At 42.4% G+C, this 17,650-nt stretch overlaps 1 protein-coding gene and 1 long non-coding RNA gene across 2 annotated transcripts in view; both read left to right on the top strand.

Annotated features, from left to right (window-relative positions):
• Positions 1 to 17,650, top strand: part of LOC142102142 (uncharacterized) — a 65,766-nt gene that overhangs the window by 17,126 nt on the left and 30,990 nt on the right. The gene's annotated exons all lie outside the window — the stretch shown is intronic.
• LOC142102139 (mRNA decay activator protein ZFP36-like) lies at positions 9,367 to 14,589 on the top strand. Its single transcript, XM_075186786.1, has 2 exons — positions 9,367 to 9,493; positions 12,219 to 14,589. The coding sequence occupies exons 1-2, from the start codon at positions 9,458 to 9,460 to the stop codon at positions 13,119 to 13,121; spliced, it is 939 nt and encodes a 312-aa protein (XP_075042887.1). The 5' UTR covers positions 9,367 to 9,457; the 3' UTR covers positions 13,122 to 14,589.

Genomic DNA, 17,650 nt, shown 5'->3' with positions numbered 1-17,650 from the left:
AGTCGGTTACAAATTCAGATTGATGTGCTAAGTTTGTTCTTATAAACTCTTCTTAATTCATATAGAATCTCTTAGTAAAGGTCAATCGCTTGATAAAACTTACAAAACACAACAACTACAATGTCAAGGAAGAGGGGATTTTACTGTTACAGTTGTGAAATCCCAGATGTTTGTACCGCTACAGAAATCACACTGTTCACTACAAGAAGTCATGCGAGTTATACACATGACTCATCAACTTCACATATTTGATCAATGACTATTACAAAAGTGCAGAGTAATGCGTTAGCAGTACATTGCCAACGTGATTGGAACAAAAATACCCCAAACACGTTCTATTTGTGCCTAATTCTTCACAAAGTTAACATGGGCAATTCTGAACTCATAGTCTTCCCTCCTTTAAGACTATGCTTCCACCTTCTCCATCACTATTGACAATACCAAAATCTCGTCTTTTCCCAAGTTCTATGCCTGGGTTTCATCCTTGACTTCTCCCTCTCCTTCACCCCCACCTGCCAATATCCAATCCCTCACACAATCCTGTCTCATCCATCTCAGCAATATAGTTAGTATCAGACCTTTCCTTTCCATTGATGCCACCAAAATTCTTATCCATTCTCTGATCATCTCCCGCCTTGCTTACTTCAACTTCCTCCTTACTGGCCTCCCCCTCACCCGCCTCACTCCTTTTCAGTTCATACTCAACGCTGTAGTGGACTTATCTTCCTTTCCCACCAGACTACATCAGCCTCCCCTCTCTGTCTAGCACTGCACTGGCTCCCCCTCCATTACAGAATCCTCTTCAAGCACATCACCCTCACCTATAAAGCCCGTCCTAACTCCTCTGCTCCTTACGTCTCCGACCTTAGGAGCAAACGCAGGATTTGTAGAGAGGGGTCTCCACGCCACTAGTGGGCGTGACCAGCATGCATGTGGGCGTGGCTATAATTTTAGACAGTGCTTGGCTGCTCTCCAACTTTTCCTATCGCCATCATATACATGGGCAATGCTGGGTGCACTACTGTTAGGTGCACGCAGCTCTCCCTTTTTGAGTAGAGCTGTGTGAAGTGTAACATACCTCCCAACTGTCCCTACAGTCAGGGCAAAGTCTTGAGTGTGTCAGAACAATTGGCAGACTGTCCTGCTCTCTTCTACCTGTTCTTACTGCTTTCAATACTTGTTGCTGGTGCTCGTGTCCTAAGCTCAGTTGCTGCTTGTCTGGATCCTGGAATGTTGGGGTCCTGTTTGGAAAAAGGACAGGTATATGATATAGAAGTCCCAGAAATAAGTGAACACAGTAGGCCTCCCTCCCCTAAAGCAGGCCAATATTAAATCAAAAGTACCCACGTTTAATAATTAGGCCTCCCAGCAACCAACCCGGACAGTAAATTAATGTCATGCACCTTTAATAAAAAGATCCATTTCCCCCCACAAACAACCCCAACATTAAATTGTATTTACATTTAATGAATAAATCTATTTCCTCCAAACATTAAATAATTAGCATTCACCTTTAAGAAATAGCTCTCCTTCTCCACAAGCTCAGCCACACATTCAATAAATAGCACCTAAACCACCCCAGCATTAAATGAATAGTCCCATCATCTCACCCTTAATAGGTCCGCAATAACCCCACTATTAAATTAAATATCCCCAACCTTCACCCCACCAATAAATTAAAAGCTCCCACTCTCAATCTAGTAGGAAATTTATATTTCACACCCCATCAACATCACACAAAATACCCCCAGACTTCTACACTTACATTAAAATTCCTTTCCCCCCTCCCCAACATATATATTAAAAGCCCCTCCAAGCCTATGTTTACAATGGAACTATTGTACTTATACATTAACTCACCCGACTTACATTAAAAGCACATGAGAACCCCCCCCCCCACACACACACATTCACACACTTACCCTCATCTAGTGCTGTGTCTTGCGTCCTCCTGCTGCACACACGAGATATGCAGGCAGTGGGAGAGAACGGATCAGTACAAACAGCAGGGGGGAGATGGCTGTTAATGTCCATCCACATCAAGCATACAGTGCCCCCCGCTGGGAGGGGGGTTTCCAGGCGCAGGGTAACCCCTCATCGGTTTGCCTATGGACCTCATCTCCAATCATACTCCTTCCTGCCCTCTATGATCAGCCAATGACAGTCTCCTTACCTCCCATCTGGTTACTATGATTTCTCCTTTCCTCTCTTTGGGTGAGATATACATGCTCCTCTCGCTTTTTAGAGGAGCATGTATATCTCATCCAAACAGAGGAAAATATAAAGGGCCTGCTTTATGTTAGGACGTCTGTCTGTTTGCGTGCCGTATCTTGCATGGTCAGAAATGGAACTTACACCAATGAATGCAATTGCATGCAACTCATATCTGAACACAAATGACACAACTGCCTATGACTTGAAGGGCAGAACGAGGGTGGGTACGGAATAAACTAACATTGCCAGTGTACAATTAGGGCGTGCCGATGCAGATGTGGCAGATTCAAGTCCTGGTTAATTAAAGTCTTAATTACGCTTGTTTCAGCTGTGTCATTTGCCCCAGTTTTAGGGCAGGAGTAAGTGCCAACTAACAGTGATAACTGGCACGGCATAGTCTTTCTTTGGAAAAGTACACATATGCATACCACTAGCTGGCACAGAACATGTGTAGGCAAGTGATATACAAAAATACATTGTATGTACAGTACGCATTAAGAACAATTGATTTATGTACTTAATGTAAAATATATATATATATATTTTTTAAACCAACCATGTTTTTATTAATGATATTATACTGTTTAGAGTTAGTAATTTATTTTATAATATAATTTTTTTGTGTGCTTTCTGATGTGACCTTATATTGCACATACGCTTGTTCCTATACTGCAGTCTGTTCTGGCTGTTAACATACAGCAAGTACCGTTTAGGCAGAGCATACTTACCCCCAGATTCAAATCAAAACACATCTTGAGATCGGTTTGGATTTGAATAGCTTTGGAACTAAGCTCGAGTTCCGTGCTCCTTTTTAAACCGTAACTTACATGCAAGTTGTGTTCTGATTTGAACTGGATCCAAATTGTGCTTTACAAAGCAATGCATTACTTTTTGGAGAATCACTCCACCCGGTAGAACAGTATGTGGGTTTCCTTATGAAGAGAGGTGCAGGGTTACCATGGTAAATTACCAAATTACCATCAAATTCCATGGTTATTTTCTTGTTTAACACTATGCTTATTGCAAAAAAAGGATTCCTAGAGAATTGTGAGCAGAGCTCTCTTTGTTCTTTGTCTATTTCAATTTATCAAGGGGTTAAAACAAGAGAAATCAGAGCTTTCCCCTGCCTTAACTTGTTGAACGCTGGTCACTGCAGTCCCTGTAGATTTTTATGGGCACTGAGGTGTGACCCAGTTTAACAATTTGAAAAGGTGCTTTTCACCGCCAGCCTTAAAAAACTGCCGTTAGCTTACCTCTGCGGTTGACTCCTATGGACTCCATCGTCGCTGGAGAAGACGCTGTGGATCCATCGTTGGGTCCCACTGATATGCGCAAACTTAGCTGCACATGCACAATAGCCACACGGGGGTCAGTTCCTCCATTCGTGAAGGCGTTTTTAGTAAGTTTAGGAGGAGGGTTTCGCCAGGCCTTGCCAATGAGCCCTGGCATGGCATACTGCCAACTAGCCACCAATATTAAATAGGCCACTCAGTGTTGTTTTTTTATTGTGTTTGTTCCCAATTGTAAATCGTTTCAGAATATGCCGGTACTAGTTAAATAAATGTTAATAGTAATAATAATAAAAAAGAATAGATGATTTCTATGGTAACTCATATAGATACTTCGCAGTTGATGAATGTACTTCTAGTCAGGAGGTGAGGTGATCCAAACCCACTACGCACCCTTCAAACAGATTAGTGCAACGCAGTGGTTATTTTTATGTTGGGAGTAGGCCCAGATAATATCGCTTCTTCACAAAGGCAAGGTTACCCCCCCCCCCCTAATAAAAGGCCCAGATAATGCACCTCTCACATGGAACAGAAAAAGCCGTCTCTCTAGCCTATGACTTCTTCCATACTTGTTAACTTTGGTAAGTTTGCCTCCAGAAGTTGCGGGGGTGGTCGTGTGGGGGCGGAGCTCCATGAATTACGCCCTTTGGCCCCGCCCCTAAGCACACATCAGTTCTAGCCTATTATGGCATGAGACAGGGCCACGATGAGGCATGATTCTTGTCATAAACCCCGCCTCCACCATTTAATTAATTAAGTGTGTCCAGGACCCGGAGGTTGCCCTGCTCTCCCGGAAGTCTGGAAGGAGTCTCAGAAATTCGTGAGTCTCCCGTACATTCCAGGAAAGTAGGCTACTCTGCTCCTTCTTGTACTGACGCGTTTTAAATTATGCATTCATCCTTCCGGCAATACAGGGAGTTCTGGAACAAAATATAACTTCTCCCAATGAGATTCACACAGAATTGAAGAAGAGGCTTCCTGGCAGTAGCTAGGCCTGAGGCTAAACTTTGGCATGGGGAAACAACACAGACGTGCACACACTTGGTGTTTGTAGTCTAAACAGAAAGGTTTCGGCAGAGGGTACAGAGCATCGGCATAACTCTTATTTCCTCTTTAACCATTACGTTGTTATTCAGTAACTTTGTCTGTAACAAAGTCTCTGTTGACGCCATCATATGTCTAATGGCAGAGTGTCCAGCTGCCCCTTATCCTGACCATATTTCTCATTGCACAGCGGTGTACATGATAGAATTCATTCCTGACAACTGTCCCTATTTTCCAAGGACAGTTTTTACATTTTCTATGATTTTTTTTCCCCAAAAAATGTGCCTATCATTTTCACTTTGTTCTGTTGACTTTAAATCTCTTACAATTTGTTTACACTCAGTTCCTGTAAGAAGCGCATCCTGTCATTCAAAGTATCACAAACAGAATCATTTTACTGTAAGTTTCATGTTTCAACGTTCTAGATAAGATTGTGAAACGTTTATAGGAATGCTATCATAAAGCAAATGTTTTGGTGTTGTGTAAATATAGAATCTTGCGCTGTAATCTATTTCATCAAGTTAATAAGTTTTGTTTTCTAATCTCTGTGGATGCAGGACCACTATGTCTCCACAAGAGCCTGGCACAGCAGACGGGTCTGTCCGTCTTGCTTCATTTAGTCAGGCGAATAGCCTATCAGGTAATTGGAGACAAGGCAGTTATTGTTTGCAGCATAGTGACAAGCGGCTGAGCCTGAGGGAAAAAACACCAACTGCATATTCCAACAATGAGACTTGTTCCTAAGCACAGATTTGTGAAGCATTTGCCTGCCATGCGGATGCTCATGAGCCATCCATTATGACATGTGACTATCACACAATTGTGACAATCGCTCCTGTTTGATTCCTGACCATTGTCTTATCTGTGTGAAGTTTGTATGTTCTCCCTGTGTTTGCACGAGTTTCCTCCGGGTGCTCTGGTTTCCCCCCACACTCCAAAAACATACTGGTAGGTTAATTGGCTGCTATTAAATAGACCTTAGTCTCTCTCGGTCTGTGTATGTTAGGGGATTTAGACTGTAAGCTCCAATGGGGCAGAGACTGATGTGAGTGAGTTCTCTGTACAGCGCTGCGGTATTAGTGGCGCTATATAAATAGCTGCTGATGATCATTAGGTTACTCACAGGTAGGCATGTATCTGCCTATAGCATGCTGACCTGTATAGCAATTACCTGGTGGCAAACACAGCATCACTGCTTGTGAAAATGAGCACATTATTGATCACTGAGACGATCGCATGGTAATGTACCATGAACAGATGTTAAACCACAACGTGAGTAGATACCATAAAACTTTAATCTTTTAATGACACCACAATAGACAATGATACCCTTCTTATTCCTATATTGAAAATAACATATAGAGTTTTGAGGAAACAGGATACATAAATGATTTTCTGAGGACCTAAACAGGATACATAAATGATTTTCTGTATCTAGTATTTGACCTATGTGTCTGGAAAAAGCGTCTAAGTAAAGCAAGGACTGGAGGCAGATTCTACTTTCAGGTACTATAAGTTCTATTTAGTTCTGCTGTGTGGGGTGTGAGCTTCCTGGAAATCAAAGTATTGAGACATATAGGTCTGTTACACAACTCTACGCTGTATTTTTCTGCCAAGCCAAACATGGAAATGGCCCTCCCTGTGTGTGTTCAAGGGGCAGGGCTTTCTACTGAAATTAACATCCGACTTCTTCTGCTCTCGTCAGCACACTGTTAAATGCAGATGTTTTAACAGAGCTGTACATTATATCCCACTCCCGGATAACATATGCGAAGGGATTTAAGCTACTGTGAAGTGTTTCAAAGGTATAAAATGCATTACATAACTAGGACAAAGGGCCCTATCTCCTAAACTGTTCTATAATGTATATGGAGGTCTGTGGTTTTAGATCAGCCAACACAGGGTTAGAAACTAAGTGGGTTGTCCAGACAGTTGTAAAATGTATCTGTCTCTTGAGAGACTGTGTTTACCACAGTTTAAAGTTTCCCCATCCCCCCCCCCCCCCACACACACACACACACCGGCGGCCATGTTGTTCCTCAGTGATGTCACTAGTCTCTTGTGAATTCTCATGCATACTGGTTCGGCCAAGAAATGGCCGCCTCCACTGTGTGTAGAAATTGGGAACAGTTTAACCCGGATCAGAATTAAAATAAGCCTACTACCCATTAACTCAGACGTGGCAAGCCTCTCTAATTAACATTATAATGGCATACCTTGGCTGTAATCCATAGCTGCCAATCAGAGGCTTTCTTTAAACCAATGAAAGCTAGCTTCTGATTGGCTGCTATGGGTTATTGCACAGTTGTATTGTTAGTTATATGTTATATAAACCTACAAGTATTACAAACTTTGAAAATTCTTGGAACATGGTCTCAAACTTTCATCTGAAAGGGGAACAACATATTTAGTCACTGTGTTGCCAAGAACAGTAGAATTACTTAAATTATCAGTTACCCATAACCAAAATGGCGGCAGCTCCTGATCTACCTATTACCAGGAGAAACATACAGTGTCATTGATTAAGAATGAGAAAATAGGGGTAATATAGAGATGGCCTTTTATTCATCCCACATTTAACTTGAATTAAATAATTCAATCCTGTATCTAAAACAGCCAGATCCTACTTATCATACTGTAACTATTTAATGGCAACTAAACCGCCAAATTAAAATGATGTTATAAGATGTATATAAGGGGTTTATTGATTATGGAGTGTCGGTAACAATCTTTATGTATTGCTGTGATACATAATGTAGTACTGCCGCTATTTACCAAGCCGAGGCTGCTCTGGGGGTCCTGGCAAAGAACCCCTTCATGCACAATTTTTTTTTTTCCTATTCACCGGCAGCCTAATGCTAGCATTGGAGCATGGGCATAGCGATTTGACCCGTGAGGGATCCAACAAAGCCAGAGAAGCTTCAGCTGGATCCCACTCTAAAAGACCAGTAACGCGGCTTAGAAAATTGCCTAAAACTGCTGTCCTCATAAAGGTCTATGGCGACCACGTTAAATGCCTACACTAACCCTTCCATATATAGGAATAAACAGCGAAAGAGCCTTTTTGTCAGCGTTTACACCAGCATTCACCACTTGTTAAATATACCCCTTAATGTGAAATAAAGCATTAGTGTAGAGAATTAAATGGGGAAAAAAAAGTAGAAAAGTAAAAAATATTGCCTTAATAAAAGTTCCCAAATTTGGCTAAAAACCTAAAGTATATCACCATAATACAACACCAGCAGAGAGATTTGCAGCTGGATTCACTTCCTTAATGATCAGTGCTTCCGTAGGCCAATCAGAGTGATCAGCATTTCTAACTTCTGCATTCGAATTCATCTGTTCTGTGGCTAGATTCAATTTATCTGAAAACTCATTTCAGATCTTTATTATGGTATAAATTCACTGGAATAAGCAGTTCTATCTTATGAACATGCTTATTTTTTTACAGCAGAAACAAGTTAATAACAATCATTTGCAAATCACCATTCTCTCATTTTGGGGAATATGAGTTTTTCAAAATAATTTTGTGTGCGGCTCCATTGTAAACCCAACTAATCTAGTCACACTTTGCAATGTTGCAAGTTTGTCTAAGAAAGTACAACATTAGCATCATTCAAAAGCTTTTCAACTGACAGTTGGCATCTGTAGTATTCAATAACTAAAAATCGAGGGCAAAACAATTTAGAAGGGGCGAAGGTAGATCACAATTGCTAGTTTCTGCAATTGGGTTAAATTATGGAGAATTTTTGTTATCTTTTCAAAAGTCATTTTTTGGCCTAATTGTCTCTTAATAAACATATTTTTCTTTTAACATGTCAGAAACTTTTGATCAAAGTTTTTAATGGATCACGCAATTTCCTCACAGCATTGATGATTGACAGGTTGAGCGGAATTTGTGATAATCAGAACAATGGTACTTATGTGGAGTAACTCCATCCTCTTGTTCTGAGCAGCAATCCACTGGAACTGTGTGTGTGGCCAAATTGGACAGATCCACTCACAAGCTGATCACAGCCATTATCATCCGATCCAACCCAATCCGAAATGAGTTGACCACGCCGATTGCTACCTATATGGGCAGCCTTCCCTAAAGTTGGGTTGACCCCGAACAATTATGTTGCTACATAATAAAATCTTTCTTTTAAAAAACTACGAATCGGACAGTTTTTGAAGCCGATTGTTGAGTTTCATTATGTCCCAGTAGACTCAAACAAGGGACAGCTCGGAAGAAAAAACGCGATAAGTGGGTCATTGCGCGCTAACTTACGCTGTAAGGCTTATTTATGAACTTGCCAATGTTAGGTGATTTCACGCAACCTACGTTTGCACAAATTAATCTGGTTTCGGTGTGGTGGGGTCTTCAGGGGTGCAGATGTTTGCACCGACAGATGTCAGGGATGCATCTTCAGGTTACCCACAAACAAGTAACACTAGATGGACCGGAAAGGGACTAGAAATGTGTTTGTCGAACAAACAGTTGCATTTTTTTTGTTTTGCAGTTCAGAAACGATTCTCTGTGTTGCAGTCTGTTTTCCTATGGGCCTCAACTCTTTTGATTTCTACTTATCCCTCTCCTCACTTTCTTTTCCTCTCCTAAGTTTCTCTCTTGCTCTTTCCTCTTGTCCTCTTGTTCTTTTCTTTCTCCTTCTCTCCCAGTTGCTCTCCTCCCTCCCTCCCCCCACTTACACTGTGATCTTGGCTTCAGACCGACTTGTTTTCCCTAACTGGGGAGAGATTAGCTAACACCGCCCCTCCCTCTCTGGACTTCACCCTTAAGGATGACTTCATAGTGACAGCAGGCAGGAGGGGCTTAGAGTATATAAGACAGGAAGGTAGAGCCTCAGTACAGCACTGACTATTCAAAGGAATTACTGGGCGTAGGAGCAAGCATTTGCTTTTGGATCATTATGTCCACCATCCTGGATATACGTACTATCTATAAGGTGAGACCTTGGGAAGCTATGGATGACATGCAGTCTGTTGGGGGGGGGGTCTTTTATTTGTTGCCCTTTTGTTTCTTTAAATAAGTCTTAAAACTTCTCGGTGTTCTGATAGAGGTAACTTGTAAGTTCAGTTTTTACAAAATGAATTTTTGCTTCTGGAGATACTGATACGTGTAACATGACTTGAGCTGTATTGTGACGCTGGTTATGACCACTTTGTTTACCACTAGGGGTTCTGACAGGGTGGGACCCCCCGAACAGGATGAGAGCCAGGCAGCGGGGCACAAAGGTGACTGGAAATATAGACTGGTTTGGGAGGGATCTGGAGGTAGACAAGGATATAAAGGTGACATGAAGGTCAGGAGACAACAGACTGGTGACTAGTAGGTTTAAATGGACAGAGTGGTTAAAGAGCTGGAATGCAGAGTGTTGAGAAGGGAGATAACTAAGATAGACAGAAGGACAGCTGGGGGGAGTGGATAAACAGGCACAAATGACTTTTGGGAGTTTTAAAGGGGGTTTTGGAGGAGCTGGGGATAATAGGTGACAGACGGGATACAGGTGATCTTGACAGATATTGGGAAGTGTTTGGTGAGATCAAGACAATGACCATCAACTATTTTTTGGTGTAGAGTATATTCCACAAATAACTCGGTGTATACAAAGCGTATTTACTTTGGCTGTACTTGTACTATAGTGATAATTTGCTCTCAGCATACACTACCCATGTAGAACAATAGTGCATTGTAACTATCTGGTGTTCCCAGCCCCCAGTTTTGAAACTTGAAACGTTTGAGAGAAGGGGGCAGAGGGTTTGTTGTATCCCAATATCCATTTGTTGCAACTGCAGAATGATCTGTCATTAAGGAATGTCCTCTTACCAGGGGCATGTTTGTGCTCAAAACTGAGTGACATCAGAGCTGAAACCTGCTAATATTAGGTGACCTCATTGCACTGGCCTGTCACTGCACCTTTGTACCTCTCGTCCTATACATACGTGTCACTATATTACTCAATGTCACCCAGTCCTTGTTCTTAATAATCAGACCATGTAACTCCTTATAACTCTGTCCTTGTGCCTTCATAAAACTCAGCCCTTGTGCCTCCCTGCCACTCAGCTCTTGTACCTCAGCTCTTGTGCCTCCCTGCCACTCAGCTCTAGTTCCTCAGCTCTTGTACCTCCCTGTCACTCGGCTCTAGTTCCTCAGCTCTTGTACCTCCCTGTCACTCGGCTCTAGTTCCTTAGCTCTTGTGCTTCCCTTTCACCAAGCTCTAGTTCCTCAGATCTTGTGCCTCCCTGTCACTCAGCTCTTGTTTCTCCCTGTCACTCAGCTCTTGTACCTCCCTGTCACTCAGCTCTTGTACCTCCCTGTCACTCAGCTCTTGTGCCTCCCTGTCACTCAGCTCTTGTACCTCCCTGTCACTCAGCTCTTGTACCTCCCTGTCACTCAGCTTTTGTACTTCCCTGTCACTCAGCTCTTGTACCTCCCTGTCACTCAGCTCTTGTACCTCAGTTCTTGTGCCCCCCTGTCACTTGGCTCTAGTTCCTCAGCTCTTGTGCCTCCCTGTCACTGAGCTCTTGTACCTCAGCTCTTGTGCCTCCCTGTCACTCAGCTCTAGTTCCTCAGCTCTTGTGCCTCCTTGTCACTGAGCTCTTGTACCTCAGCTCTTGTGCCTCCCTGTCACTCAGCTCTTGTGCCTCCCTGTCACTCAGCTCTTGTGCCTCTCTGTCACTCAGCTCTTGTACCTCAGCTCTTGTGCCTCCCTGTCACTCAGCTCTTGTGCCTCCCTGTCACTCAGCTCTTGTGCCTCTCTGTCACTCAGCTCTTGTACCTCAGCTCTTGTGCCTCCCTGTCACTCAGCTCTTGTGCCTCCCTGTCACTCAGCTCTTGTACCTCAGCTCTTGTGCCTCCCTGTCACTCAGCTCTTGTACCTCAGCTCTTGTGCCTCCCTGTCACTCAGCTCTTGTGCCTCCCTGTCACTCAGCTCTTGTGCCTCCCTGTCACTCAGCTCTAGTTCCTCAGCTCTTGTGCCTCCTTGTCACTGAGCTCTTGTACCTCAGCTCTTGTGCCTCCCTGTCACTCAGCACTTGTGCCTCCCTGTCACTCAGATTTAGTTCCTCAGCTCTTGTGCCTCCCTGTCACTCAGCTCTAGCTTCTAAGTTCTTGTGCCTCCCTGTCTCCTAGCTCTTGTACCTCAGCTCTTGTGCCTCCCTGTCACTGAGCTCTTGTACCTCAGCACTGTGTCACTCGGCTTTTGTACTTCACTCAAACTTTATAACTCTGTGTCACTCAGTTACACTGTCTTCAGTTATCAGCATCTTCTAATGCCCCTTTGCCCTTCTCTCTGTTCCATCCATGTGACCTGTGTACCTTATGCACTTAAAGCCAGATGGAGAATATACGCACTTCCCCTACTTGTTTTCCTTTACTATGTATACTGTAATGAAGGGGCCTCACTGTAGACTTCCTGTTTCTGTTCACTGCTGCTTTGTGGTTTTGTTTGCTTTTCTAATGCTCCTATGTGTCAACCTAAAGAAAACCAGCTTCATATTAGCACTGGCACATATGTTAGGCACACTTGCATAGATCCATCTGACCTTTCTCTGAAGAAGGCCTCTGACACTTAAAACAGTGATATACTAAAAGCTAATGTAAAAGTGTTTGCTTCCTCTTATTTCCTTACAAGCCTAGGTCTCCTCCTAATTCTCATGCCTTCTTTGTAGAACCTTCATAACTTGAGTCTCTCTGAGGAACTAGACTCTGCCAATGATCACATCTTCACCAGCCTACAGAGGAGACATTCCTGTGCCCCTGAACTGTATGATGAAACACACTGGGCTACTCGTGACCGCTGGGCTCTTGACCCTCCTCGTGTTCCCTTCAGAGCAGATCGTTCCATCAGCCTTACAGAAGGACCCCGGACTGCACTACCTCCACCACCACCGGGGTTTCCTCCTCTGAAGACTGCTTTACCTCCCCTTCCTGCCCCTTCTCCTCGTTACAAGACAGAGCTGTGCCGTACCTTTTCTGAAACGGGTACCTGTAAGTATGGCTCCAAATGTCAGTTTGCTCATGGGCAGGTGGAGCTGAGAGAGCCAAACCGTCACCCAAAGTACAAGACAGAGTATTGCCATAAATTCTACTTATATGGAGAGTGTCCATATGGGTCCCGTTGCAACTTTATTCATCACCCAGCTGAGCAAGGAACTCCACAGCAAGTTCTACGCCAGAGCCTCAGCTACACTGGTGTACCATTAAGAAGAGGCTCCCCTCCACCACCAGGTTTCCCTGACCCTGCTTCATTTTCCAGAGCTGCCTCTGTGTCCCCTCCACCTTCCTCCGACCTGCTATTCTCTCCTGCTCCTTCTGAGACCAGAAGTCATGTGTCCTCCCTCAAAGGAACAGATTCCTGCTCTCGCTGTTGCTCGTGTCGGTGCTCCAGGTCTGGGACCCTCATTCAGGACCCTTTCTCCAACCATATGCTCCTACGCTCACCTTCTTCCAGTTCCCTGACCGAAAATGAGTGTTACAGCAGCGGCTCAGAGTCTCCGGTCTTTGAGATGTCATGTCAGATGCTCGCCAACAAGAGGTTGCCAATATTCCACAGGCTATCTGTATCTGATTGAGGATGGAGAGCGGGCAAAAGCATCCGAACAAACTGTTTTATTTTAGCCCTCCTATCAGACCAGCGCAATGTCTTTAAGAAGAAGCAAGGCGTTCTGTGAAGTTAACGCCCTCCGTAGAGGAAGGAAGATTTCAGGGACCTTCTACATGTGCCTTTCACCGATTCTCAGGGCTTCTGTGGTCTGGGTTGAAGGCTTCACAGTAGCTTCAGAGGACATGACTCTTTTTGCACCTATGGAAACCCCTTTTTACAAAATCTGTTAACCTATTCAGAGCTGAAAGGTCCATTTTATTGTGTAAGGGCTTCCCCCTACTTCTTGCTGCGTAGAATGGGATAAAGCCCTGAATTAATGTAGCATAACAAGGTATATAACATGTTTACTGCCCCTAGTCTCAAGCCCAAAGTTTGGGCTGGACCTAAACTTATGTGAATGGGACCCTGTGTGGACCAGTATCCCTATTGTGAAAAAAAACAAACCCTGAATTTGTACTCCTGTGAACTCCTGAAATAATTCACCTTTAAACTTGGAAGTGCTGCAATGCATTGCAGTGTTATAGTACGATAATATTACGGCATCATTGTGTATAATAGAGATACACTACTACATGGGTAATACACACTACACTGTGTATAATGCAGATACATACACTTAAAGACTTCTGTAATGACATACGCTGTGTCCATCTCAACCAATTTTACACCATCTACTGATTGGGTGCTGTAGTACGTCCGCTACATGCAATTAAATAAACCATTATAGGTCTAAGCTGCCTGGGGTTCAGGCAACTCTATTCCCAGAGCTCCATATAATTCCTTCTTGCACTTGTGAAACAAGAAAAACTGCAAATTTGTGAATGCAAAAAAAAAAAAAAAGAATCACAAAATCCAAAATCAAAACAATCACAGAGCACTTATGCATTTTGTTTATAATAATAAGTAAAATATTTGACATAATTGGTGTCATTGGATGACATCAAGGTCTGCGGTGTTCTCAAGTTCCGCACATTGGGCTTAATATGCAAGTAACTTGTTGTAGACCTTTGTAACACAAATGTGCTGTCACTGACAGCAAGCAATCAAGTGTTTACAAGTTACCATAATGTAAGGAAATGATTGAGATATCTGGCATTTGGCCTGATATTGCAGTGTATATGGCCTGAGAATGACTGTGATGCCCAAATGACATTACGTTCTGCATATCAAACTATCATTCTCTGATTTGTGTATTATAACACCTATGTGCAATGCATTTTAGTACTCCCTTCTCTAGAACCTACAGCATGTCTTATACCTCACAGAGTTCAACTTAACCAGTTGCGGAGTTAAAATCAGGTGCTTTATGGAAAATATCAGTCGAAATCTGGTAATAATTATTACCTTGATCATTGTAATCCAAAGTGTGTATCTTCTACCACATATGCATCTATTTATGTCCTATTTATTTACCAAATAAATTTTATATATATTTATCTTTTTGTATTATTTTGAAAATAATATATATTTGTCAAAAAAAGAAGTTTGTAATCATTCAAGTGAAATAAATGAATCTGTACAGAAAAAAAATGTGTTTCCTTTTCTTATTCCTAAATCACAAACAGCCACGGCTCATTTATAGCCATACACCTAAAGATCACTGTGTGTGTGTGTGTGTGTGAGCATGTGCAATTCATGGGGTACATTTATTAACTCTTCTAAAAAGGAAAAGTTGAGGCGTTGCCCATAGCAGCCAATCACATTCTAGCTATCATTTATGTAGTTCATTCTAGAGAATGATAACTAGAATCCGATTGGTTGCTGTGAGCAACACCTCCACTTTTCCTCTTTAGAACCTTTAGTAATTCTACTCCCCAAAGTATTTTATGCTAAATTACTAGTGGACTATGTTACCCTGTATTGGGATGGATAAATAGGAATATGTAATAGCATTGTATTATGGTGCGAGGATGCACTCAACTAGAGCAGCCAATTGACAGTTGCCTTCTATTTGTCTAATGCCAGATGGAGAATGAAAGAAAATGTCTCATTGGACGCAATGGTTTAATACAAATTTGTTCCTAAATGCAATGATAATGAGCATTGGGGCTGACTTATCACAGGGTGGAAGTGATAGGCGGCAGGGTTGTTTTCACTTTGTTCTATATACTATTTTTTTCAGTCTTTTTTGTAGTAGTTGCAAATGAGTTCAAACCGGGCTTGCGGTTCCCTGTATGAGATCAGTTTAAGATGTGGACTTGGCCACAGGATTAGCGTTGGATATTGGAGTACTCAGTCCACTAGCAATCATAAAAACATTTTTATTAATGATACATTAAAACATTTTTTATTAATGATACATTAAAACATTTTTTATTAATGATACATTAAAACATTTTTATTCAAGGCTTGATCCTTACTTAGCCAGGTCATTAAAGAGGCGAAAATATTAAAATCAGATCGGTGAAAAAGATATAGAGAATTGTGAAATAAAAATATATGAGCCATGTGTGAGTCAGACCCCCAACGTGTTTAGTAGAGCAAAACAAGGGCCTCCAGACTATCGCTCAGCTGCCACAGTGATAAAATATTGTTAAATTGAGGCACAAAAGTGATTTCTTATCGCAGTGATAAAAAAGTTACATTTATCACAGTGATACATGTCATTTCATAGCTCCTTTCTCTGGCGGTCATTTATAAATCCCAAGAATGTCTAGTGTTCCGCCAAAGCGTATTAGTTTGCGGAGAAGGAGGAGTTTGAGAAGGCTGAAGGGGGGAGTTGAATGGACTGCACAGAGCGGGTACATTGTTCTAGTGATCCCTGGAGCAGTTTGGGTGGCTGAGAGTTGGTGGAATTCAGACCTTGTAGTGGGAGAGAGAGATTCCATCTCCTAACTCACTTCTGTCTGTATCGCCCTGCAGTGGGATATGCAGACTTCTTTCTATATAGCTCCTTTCTACCTGTGTCACCCCTGCAGTAGGAGGGATAGACCCTATGGGACTTATTTATCAAGCATCTTCCTATTATGGTGGTAAGAAACATGGATAACTCTCGCCCATTTTTATCTTACTGTGGTATCTGAGTGTTTCTCAGTCACTCATCATCCTCAGCTATGTATATAGTGCCACTAATACCGCTTTCATACTGCCGCCCCGGCAATATCCCGGGTTTTTCAAGCCGGGTTTTTGCCGGGGCTCGGAGCGTCCCAGCTCAGAAACACCATTCATACTGCACCTCGGACCCGGGAATTTCCCGGGTTGACCCCATTCATACTGCACAAGTCTGTGCCCTGGCAATCTGTGGGAGTCATCACCAGAGCAGTTTTTATTGGCTGAAAACATTTTTTTTTTTGTAATAGTCTGCTTTTCTGCTGTTTTGTCCATAAAGATGTGTGAGTGTATCTTATAAGATATTTTCATTTTTATTGTTCCATTGTATCATTTGTAAACAATCAGACATTTCTTCAGTCTTTCCACCAATTCCGTTCTGTACTGCTCAACGCTCCGTACTTTACTTTAGTCACCTATGTAAAGTATGTGCGACCTTTCTCTTTCGTTTGTTTCTTATAGTGTGGATGATAGAAGTAGTTGTTTCAGTCCATACTGTTGTTTTCCTCTCGAGTTTTTTTTTCCTGGTTTTATGTATGCAGTTGATGTAAATATTGTGAGCATTACAGGTCAGACAGCCAATCAGCTTGTTTTCTGTGCAACCCGGGTTGAAAAACCCGGGTTGCACCATTCATAATGCAGGCAACCCGGATCCGACCCGGGAATTACCCCTCAATAAATCCCGGGTTGAAGACCCGGGTTTTTAGACCTGGGATTTTTGACTTGTACCATTCATACTGCACCAAGACCCGGGTCGTTTGAGCTCGCCCCGGCAAAATCCCGGGATTTTGGTGCAGTATGAATGGGGTATAATTCTGCAGCGCTGTACAGAGGATTCGCATACATCAGTCATTGTGCTCTTGCCAAGAGTTGACTTCTCCGATCTGAGCTTTCAGTTCCAGTAATAACCAGACTAAAAAAAATGGAATGATTTAAAAAAAAAAAAACCAAAAAAACAAACATGAATTTTGTTTTTTATTATTAAATAAATGATTTAAACAGTAGTATGTTAATATGAAGTGAAAATAAGCCCTTTTGTCAGTAAAAAAAAGACGTTTTCACCGGCAAAAGGAATTCACCATTTAGTAAATAAACCTCTACGTCTCATGGCTCCCTTCTTTCTTCTAGTGAGAGGAGCAGACTCCATGTGGCTAATACTAAATTGCTCTAGATGTGCCAAAAATGTGGCTTCACGGAGTACAATAGAGGCAATTGCGAACAGAGGGAGATCGGGAAAATATATACCAGAGAAAGCAGTGTTTATTGGCGGTGGTCATGGTCAGATGCAAATAGCGGATGATGATGATGATGGTCTCAGGCACTAGCCAGCTGCTTGTGATTGGCTGCTTCCGGTTGCACCACTGACACCGATTGGTCCTTTCATCATCATCATCATCATCATCATCATCAACAACAATTATTTATATAGCGCCAGCAAATTCCGTAGCG

This window comes from Mixophyes fleayi, chromosome 9, assembly GCF_038048845.1.
Source record: "Mixophyes fleayi isolate aMixFle1 chromosome 9, aMixFle1.hap1, whole genome shotgun sequence".
In the NCBI taxonomy this organism is placed as follows: domain Eukaryota; kingdom Metazoa; phylum Chordata; class Amphibia; order Anura; family Limnodynastidae; genus Mixophyes; species Mixophyes fleayi.
The sequence above is the reverse complement of the archived record's forward strand: the minus strand, read 5'-3'. Positions and strand labels throughout refer to the sequence as shown.